At 37.8% G+C, this 9,929-nt stretch overlaps 1 gene segment (V, D, J or C); it reads right to left on the bottom strand.

The window, feature by feature from the left end:
• LOC102186302 lies at nucleotides 2,786-3,414 on the bottom strand. The segment is given in 2 exon segments: nucleotides 2,786-3,099; nucleotides 3,308-3,414. Coding segments are annotated over 2 exon segments (363 nt in total).

Below are 9,929 nucleotides of genomic sequence, written 5' to 3'. Positions count from 1 at the left end.
TGTATATGTACCACGGCTTTCTTATCCATTCATCTGCTGATGGACATCTAGGTTGTTTCCATGTCCTGGCTATTATAAACAGTGCTGCGATGAACATTGGAGTACATGTGTGTCTTTCAATTCTGGTTTCCTTGGTGTGTATTCCCAGCAGTTGGATTGCTGGGTCATATGGCAGTTCTATTTGCAATTTTTTAAGGAATCTCCACACTGTTTTCCATAGTGGTTGTACTAGTGTGCATTCCCATCAACAGTGTAGGAGGGTTCCCTTTTCTCCACACCCTCTCCAGCATTTATTGCTTGTAGATTTTTGGATCGCAGACATTCTGACTGGTGTGAAGTGGTACCTCATTGTGGTTTTGATTTGCATTTCTCTGATAATGAGTGATGTTGAGCATCTTTTCATGTGTTTGTTAGCCATCCATATGTCTTCTTTGGAGAAATGTCTATTTAGTTCTTTGGCCCATTTTTTGATTGGGTCGTTTATTTTTCTGGAATTGAGCTGCATAAGTTGCTTGTATATTTTGGAGATTAGTTGTTTGTCAGTTGTTTCATTTGCTATTATTTTCTCCCATTCAGAAGGCTGTCTTTTCACCTTGCTTATATTTTCCTTTGTTGTGCAGAAGCTTTTAATTTTAATTAGATCCCATTTGTTTATTTTTGCTTTTATTTCCAGACTTCTGGGAGGTGGATCATAGAGGATCCTGCTGTGATTTATGTCTGAGAGTGTTTTGCTTATGTTCTCCTCTAGGAGTTTTATAGTTTCTGGTCTTGCATTTAGATCTTTAATCCATTTTGAGTTTATTTTTGTGTGCGGTGTTAGAAAGTGATCTAGTTTCATTCTTTTACAAGTGTTGGACCACTTTTCCCAGCACCACTTGTTAAAGAGATTGTCTTTACTCCATTGTATATTCTTGCCTCCTTTGTCAAAGATAAGGTGTCCATATGTGTGTGGATTTATTTCTGGGCTTTCTATTTTGTTCCATTGGTCTACATTTCTGTCTTTGTGCCAGTACCATGCTGTCTTGATGACTGTGGCTTTGTAGTAGAGCCTGAAGTCAGGCAAGTTGTTTCCTCCAGTTCCGTTCTTCTTTCTCAAGATTGCTTTGGCTATTCGAGGTTTTTTGTATTTCCATACAAATCTTGAAATTATTTGTTCTAGTTCTGTGAAAAATGTGGCTGGTAGTTTGATAGGGATTGCATTGAATTTGTAAATTGCTTTGGGTAGTATACTCATTTTCACTATATTGATTCTTCTGATCCATGAACATGGTATATTTCTCCATCTATTAGTGTCCTCTTTGATTTCTTTCATTAGTGTTTTATAGTTTTCTATATATAGGTCTTTAGTTTCTTTAGGTAGATATATTCCTGAGTATTTTATTCTTTTCATTGCAATGATGAATGGAATTGTTTCCTTAATTTCTTGTTTCTTAGATTTATGTCTAAGGATTTAGGGTCTTTCTTGAGCCATTGTAAACAGTATTATATTATTAATTTAGACATCCACATGTTTATTTCTAGTATATAGAAATGCATTTGATTTTGTGTTTACCTTGTATATCCTGAGACCTTCTGAACCCACTTACTAGTTTTAGGAGTTTTGGAAGGTATATTCTTTCGGATTTTCTACATAGATAGAAAATAGTGGTAATTTGACTGCCTTTCTGGCTTAAAAGGTTGTTTATATATTTACTTGCTTTACTGCACTGTCTACAACGTCCAGCACTGTGCTGAAGGAGAGTGATTAAAGTGGATATTCTCCCTTTGTTCCCTTCCTTAGGGAAAAATATAGTCTTTTACCAGTAAACATACTAAGACCTGTTGAGGAAATTTTCCATTATTCCTGTGTTTCTTAGAGTTTTCACCATGGTAGACTACTGGATTTTGGCAAATGCTTTTTCTGCACATTGCTGCTGCTGAACTAGCTCATCTTATTGTTGACTCACAACTCCTCCACTTCCCGTTAGAAGTCCTCATCTTCTTTGTCTTGGGCCAAGTGTGCATGGAGCATAATGGCAAATGACAGCCACTTCTCTTCAAGGTCATTCAGTATTGTGAGACTGAAGGAGGTGAGACAGACAAGTCTTTGTGGGTTCCAAGTATCCTCATAGTTCAAGTATGACTTTATATGTCACAGTTTGTCCGTGTTTTCTTCCTCACCAAAATTTCCTTTACAAATGTTACTCTAAGCTCACTGAAAGTGAATTCAGGCTCAACATCAGATATAAAAACAACAGCTTTGTACAGACTTGTCCACCAGCTCTAGCCATTGCCTGAGATTTAGTCCTTATAGCTTATCTCTTATTCCACATCACCCGTGGTTCTGCTTTTCTGATTGTGCCCTGACACAAAGTCTAAGAGGAAATGACTAAGGACATGGTTTTGATGGTGACTCCACACAACTAAACCCAGGTTTGTGATGAGGTAAATCTGCCAGTTTAAAGTATTATGGGACAAGTTTTCAAATCTAGACAACTTTACACATGTTCTGTATGGTTTACTTATAAATAAACTAAAAAAAAAAAAAAGAAAAGCAATTCAGTATATTATATGGAGAAAAAAGAATTCAAGAGGTGAACGTATTAGTAGAAAGTTACTCTGGACACCTGTTTCCAATGACATAGAAGGAGCCTTTATCTAGAATTAAATCTTCTGATCCAGACCACAACTTAAACAACCACAGGACTATCACTTCTTGTCTGGGGTCTGTGTGCATTTCAGCTGGGGTCCTACAGCAGGGAGGCTCTCTCTTATCAAGCTCTGGGTTTTTGTACAGCTTTTTCCATTACTTCAAGCACTGTGAGTCACAAAGAGCACAGAAATACTTTGCAGAATCTTCCAGCTGTAAGGATGAAATGATGAGGCTGATGGATTTATCTGCTTTCTGGAAGTTTACAGAGTAGCGGCCATTCCTTGTGTTGCTGTTTTCTGAATACTGTTGAATAAGGTAAGTCATCTGTCCACTGGGAAGTTGCTTGTACCAAACAAGGTAGTAATAGCTCCAGCTTGTTTCATACCGACAATTCAGGGTGACTGACTGCCCCACTTGGCTGGATACATCTGGCTGGTCTTGAGTAACTTTCTGGGCCACACCAGATCCTGTGGGAAAAAAATCAGAAAACAAAGATGAAGCAGTGAATAAAATAGTGTAGGAGTTATTTAGAACTCAAAGACCAAAAAATTAAATCCTAAGATGCTTGCTTTTCTCCAGTCCTCCTTTCCTCCCCAAGTCCCTGTGAAGCTCCACGTGCCTGTGTGCAGGCCTTTCACCCTGAACACTCGCACCCACATTCGAAAGCATCCCTACCAGGGAAGGTGAAGGCCAGGAGCACCCAGAGCAGACTGGAGAGCGGCATGAGGCATGGATTTCCCTGAACAAATGTGCTCAGTTCTGACTCAAGCTGAGAGTTCAGTGTCTTTGAGTGCCTGGCAGCACATACACACACTACCTGGTACCCGTGTGACTCCCCGCAACAGGAAGTGGGGGTTGTCATGTTCATAGACCATGTGGTCTTTGCACACATGGGAAAAAGTCTGGCTCACCACAAACGTTTACTTTGTAGGCTTGTCTTTCCCTGGACATTAAATTAGGCAGATCCTGAAAGAAGGCATCAAAAAAAAAATCGGTATTAAAATTTGACTGAGGGGAACTGAATATTAAGCAAGTTGACATACACCAATCATTATTCAGCAAAATGGTTTTTCCAGCTGATTTAAAATATAATTTACTATAGCCTATGAAATGTTCTGTTATCTATTAACTGGTTATTTATTTAGCCTACACTTACTTTTCCCATCCAAAATCTAATAACTCTGTAAGAAAACTTGCAGATCTTAGGCTTCTTGGTGAATGGAAATTTTACTCAAAATAATTATTGTATCTCTTTGTCTTTGAGTTCTATGACTCTATTTAGGTTTTTCAATAAATGAAGTTACTTCACCATAAATGACAAAAAATCATTCCATCTGACTCAGAGTCTATTTAGTTTCAAATTTTGAATGAAATTGTAACAAGGATAAAATATTCTTTTGAAATTTGAAATTAAGTCTCATTTATTAGACTTTGAGGAAGATCAGAATATTCAGTCCTGTCCCCTCCACAAGTAGAGTTGTATTTATTAGATCATGTATCCTAGAATTGTCCTGATGTCACATTTTCTGTCATTGGTCTAAAGTGTCAATCTCACTTGTTAGTGGCTCATTATTTTGTGTTTGTAAAATAAATTCAAGATAAGTATGCCAGATCTTTCTGTGACATAATGCTGTAATGCTCTCCTACCGAAGTTGGTATCTACATGTTTCAAACACTTTGTTGTTGTTGTTCAGTTGCTAAGTTGTGTCCAACTCTTTGTGACCCCATGGACTGCAGCACACCAGGCTACACTGTGCTTCAATATCTCCCAAAGGTGCTCTAATTAATGTCCATTGAGTCAATGATGCTATCCAATCATCCCATCCTCTGCTTCTCCCTTCTTCTTTTGCCTTCAATCTTTCCCATCATCAAGGTCTTTTCCAATGAATTGGCTCTTCGTATTAGGTGGTCAAAGTATTGGAGTTTTAGCTTCAGCATCACTCCTTCCAGTGAATATTCACAGTTGATTCCTATTAGGATTGACTAGTTTGTCTTCCTTGCAGTCCAAGGGATTCTCAAGAGTCTTCTCCAGCACCACACTTCAAAAGCATCAATTCGTCATATTTCAGCCTTATTTATAGTCCAACTCTTACACCACACATGACTATTGGAAAACCTAGAGCTTTGACTATACAGACCTTTGTCAGCGAAGTGATCTGTCTGCTTTTTAATATGCCATCTTAAGCTTCCTAGGTGGCTCTAGTGGTTAAGAACTTGCCTGCAAACTCAGGAGACATAAGAGATGTGGGTTCAATCCCTGGGTCAGGAAGATCTCATGGAGGAGGGCATGGCAACCCACTCCAGTATTATTGCCTGGGAAATGTCATGGACAGAGGATCCTGGAGGGCTATGGTTCATAGGGGTGCAGAGCCGACAACGACTGAAGTGACCTAGACCACCTGCTTGTCATATCTTTTCTTTCATGGGGCAAGCATCTTTCAATTTCATGGCTGCAGCCACTGTCCATATGGATTTTGGAGCCCAAGAAAATAAAATCTGTCACTGCTTCTACTTTTTCCCCTTCTATTTGCCATGAAGTGATGGGACCAGATGCCATGATCTTAGATTTTTGAATGTTGAGTTTCAAGGCAGCGTTTTCACTCTCCTCTTTCACACTCATCAAAAAGCCCTTTCAGTTCCTGTTCATTTTCTCCCATTAGAGTGGTATCTTCTGCGTATCTGAGGTTTTTGATATTTCTCCCAGCAGTCTTGATTCCAGCTTGTGATTCATCCAGCCCAGCATTTCACATGTTGTACTCAGCATATGAGTTAAATAAGCAGGCTGACAATATACAGCCTTGAAAGACTGCTTTTCCAATTTGGAACCAGTCCATTATTCCATGTCCAGTTCTAATGCTTCTTGACCTGCATCCAGGTTTCTCAAGAGACAAGCGATGTGGGCTGGTATTTCCATCACTTTAAGAATGTTCCCCAGTTTGTTGTTATCCACACAAAGTTTTCAGCATAGTCAATGAAGTAGAAGTAGATGCTTTCCTGGAATTCCTTTGCTTTCTCCATGATCCAGTGAATGTTAGCAACTTGATCTCTGGTTCCTCTGCCTCTTTGAAATCCAACCTGTACATCTGGAAGTTCTTGGTTCACACACTGCTGAAAGCTAGCTTAAGATTTTAAGCATAATCTTACTTACATATGAAATGAGCGCAATTGCATAATAGTTTGAACAGTCTTTAGCATTGCCCTTCTTGGGACTGAATGAAACTGACCTTTTCCAGTCCTTCAAACACTTAGTATATGTCAATATCACAGAAGCTGATGATTGAAGTTTTGTGTACTGTGCATGATCATGAAGTCTGTATCTCTCAATCTTCCACTTAGTTTCATCATCTTAATAAATGAATTAATTTAAAAGAACCAAAAGCTAATAAGCAAGTAGAAAAGGAAATATAGACACAGTCTCCAAAACAGTGCCAGTTCTTAAAATTTAAGGTCAAAAGAACTCATAAATGAGTGATGCAAGGAGGAGAGTTTATATGTAGTTGAACCATCTACTCTTCTGTCCTGTTTCAACTCTGAATGACAAGAAACTGATGTCTTTGTTTCTAATTATTTACAAGGAACCAAGGGAGACCGCAAATGCCCAGAGCAGTCTGGGGAACAGCAAGATAATACCTATATTATATGTATCATTTTATTATATATATCACATGTTTTTATATCCACCTTTTTATGTGTAGCTGTGAAATTTATCCCATTTGTAGGTTCTTGTTACTACCACTAAAATGAAGATGCAGAATCATTCCATCACCCTAAAGAACTTACTTTGCAGACCACCCCCACCACTGCAATCCTTGAAAATCCCTGAAATCTGCTGATGTCCTGGTTTCCAATTATTTGTAACTAAGCAGAAGAGACCACAAAGGCTTGCAGCAGCCTGAAGAGCAGCTTGATATTCTAAAATATATATGCTAATATAATAATTACATATACATACCAGGAAATTTATATTGCCAAAATTTTATTAAAATATAGATCGCGATCTGATACCTCAGTTTAATATGCACCCTGGTTTTGATGCTTAGCTCTGTGAAACTTTATCACATGTGTAGGCTCTTGTTACCACCATTAAAATCATGACATAGAGTTGTTTCATCTCTCTAAAGAAACCCTCTTTGTACACCCTCCCAAGGCCTGCAATTCTTATAATCCAGGTCACTACTGACCTCCTTTCATCTTTATATTTTGTCCTGTTGAGAATGTTGTAAAAGTAGAATCACACTACATATATAGTCATAATAATCCAATAAGTGTAATCATATACCATGTAGCCTCTGAGATTGATTTTTTTACTCAGCATAACATCATGAGACCCATCTAGACTACTGCATATATCAATAGTCTATTCCTTTTAATCACTACTGACTGTCCCCAACTTATGATAATTCAATTTAGAATTTTTGACTTTACAGTAGTGAGAGAATGATATGCTTTCAGTAGAAACCATACTTGGAATATTGAAATTTTGTCTTTTCCTGGGCTAGCAACACGCAGTATTATGTTTTCTGGTGATTCTGGGCAGCAAGAATGAGCTGAGCTCCTGGCCAGCCTCAAAATCATGAGTGTAAACAACTAACACATTTACAGCCATTTTATACCCATATAACCATCTTGATTTTCACTTTCAGGACGGTATTCAATACATAGAATAAGATTTGCATTATTTTAGTATAAAATAGACTGTGTGAGATGATTTTTTCCCCATTGTAGGCTAATGCAAGTATTGGTCACATTTAAGGGAAGCTAGGTTAAATATATTAGGTGGATTTTCTTTTTTTTTAATTTTAATTGATTTTTATTGGAGTAAAATGTTAGTTCCTACAGTGCAGCAAAGTGAATCCATTTTACGTATATATATTTATCTCTACTCTTTTTTAGATTTTCTTTCCATTTTAAATGAACTTTTGACTTCCTATTGTTTCAACTTAAAATGATTTGTTGCAAAATAACCCTCTTGAAGTTGAAAAAGATGTATAAATAATATTTCATTGTGTGAATGTACTACAGGATATTTATCTGTTCATTCAGTGAAGATCACTGGTTGATTTCCAGTATTAAGAATTCAGCAAGTGATTATTTAAGTGTATTTGAAATCCTTGGACTGTTTTCTAGAATGACTGGGCCATTCACCCACCAGCAATGAATGAGTGATCCAACTTCTCTGCATCCTTGCCAGAACTTGGTATTGTCAGTATTTTTAATTTTAGCCCTTATGATGTATGTCAAATGGTATCTCTTTGTGGTTTTAATTTTGATTTCCCTAATATAAACTTAGGGGCATATTCTTCATATTTCCTACATAGATAATCATGTTACCAGCAAATAGTGACAGTTTTACTTCTTCTTTCAACTCCATAAGATCGTTACATCTACTTTCTTTATTGCACTTTCTCCAACATCTAGCACTGTACCGAGTGACAAGAATGGACACTCTGTTTTTTTCTCTTTCTTAGAGAAAATTATAGTCTTTTACTAGTGAGAATACCATTAGCTATTGAGGAAATTCCCCACTATTCTTGTGATTCTCAGAGTTTTCATCATAATTGACTACTGAATTTTTGCAAATCATTTTTTCTGACTAGATTAATATGATGATATGATTCTTCTTTTCTACCCTGCTAATGTGAATTCTATCCATTGATTTTCAATATTAATGTGTCTTGCACCCTTGAAAGAAATTACATATGTGCTTGGTATATTACTCATTTTACATATCAATGAATTTTACTTGCTAAAATATTTTCAGAAATTTGTGTCTATCTTCTAGATAAAAGATATTTCCCTGTAGTTTTCTGTTCTTTATGGTCTTTGTCTGATTTTGGCATCAGGGTAATATTAGCCTCATAAAATGAGTGAAGAATTATTTTCTTTCTATTGTCTGCAGGAAACTGTATATAATTCATGCTAATTCCTCTTCAACGTTTGACAGAATTTTTCAGTGATACTGAATCTGGGGATTTTTTTTTATTAAAATTCAATTTCTTCATAGACATCATGACTTCACCTTTCTCTGGCCCCTGCTCTGAGGAGAGATGAGGAGGAGTTACCCTGGAGCCCACAGTGAGGTTTGGGGACAGACAGCAGGTGCTTCCAGAGCACTGTGCCTCTGCACAGAAGTAGGTTCCTACATCTGAGAGCTGGGCAGCAGCGAGGTGCAGGGAGCTGTGGTGTCTGGTCTCTCCAACCCGACCTGTCAGTCTCTGCTCCGTCTTCGTCTCTCCAGGCTTAGTTAATATCATCAAGAAGACAGGACTTCCCCCAGGGCTCTGCTTATACCACTGTAAGTTGTAAAATGTGCTTGAGGAATTGCAGTATGTGGTGAAGTTCTCCCCTTCTTGCAGAAGCAAGAATTCAGGAAAATGCTTTATCTGTTGTCCATTCATTTCTGTTCAGAAAAGCAATGAGAAGGAACAGAGAAAGTCTGATTAGATGTTTATTCTCTCAGCTGTAACAGTCTCTTTCATTCTTCTTGTGTATTTTCTCCTTCTTTCCACGTCTCCCTCCCCAACTCCCTCTGTCTCCCTCCCACATTTTAGTTGTTATGTTTTTCTCAACATCTGGCTCTCAGTCAGAAAATCCCACTCCTACAGTTGCCTGCAGATAAGATTCCTCTGTGCTGAATTTTCTGGGAGGAATCAAACTCACCTGATATTTGTATCCATAAGATCAACACTGGTGCTAACAGTAGCATCTCCCTTTTCTTCCTCTTCAGAAAGAGTTGCTGAATCTGCCTGCTCCTAAAAGGGTTTCCCTTGTATCAGCTTCTTCCAGACCATAGAAATGTAGTCTATACTGCCTTTAGGAAAGAAAATAGAAAGGAGTGACTCCAATCTGAGACAGCCAGTCAGACTTACTACCTTATTACCCACGCATCTTCCCCAGGGAGTGTCTATGTTTGCAGATGCTGCCCCTGTGTGACTGGATCAAAAATTACTGATCCAGTAATACTTGGTAAATAGTGGTTACTCAAACATTTGTTGAATGATGAATAAATGTGTATGTTTACTTGTGTGAGAATTCGAATGCAAATGTCCCAAAGAGTAACTTAATTAATTACTCTTTAATTTAATCTAAAAATGCCCTTCCACGAATGTAAACAATCAGGAGTTGCTTTTAGCTGTTTAGAAATGTCACCTTTGGAAAACTGTCTGAGCCCCAGTAGCCCTTGTTCTGCCATTACAAATTATCACAAATGTGATGGCTCCAAAAAGCAAGAATTGGTTCCCTACAATCTGGAGGTCAGAAGTCTGACAACAAGGTGTCAGCAGGAACAGACTCCTTC

Source organism: Capra hircus, chromosome 10 (assembly GCF_001704415.2).
Source record: "Capra hircus breed San Clemente chromosome 10, ASM170441v1, whole genome shotgun sequence".
In the NCBI taxonomy this organism is placed as follows: Eukaryota; Metazoa; Chordata; class Mammalia; order Artiodactyla; family Bovidae; genus Capra; species Capra hircus.
The sequence above is the reverse complement of the archived record's forward strand: the minus strand, read 5'-3'. Positions and strand labels throughout refer to the sequence as shown.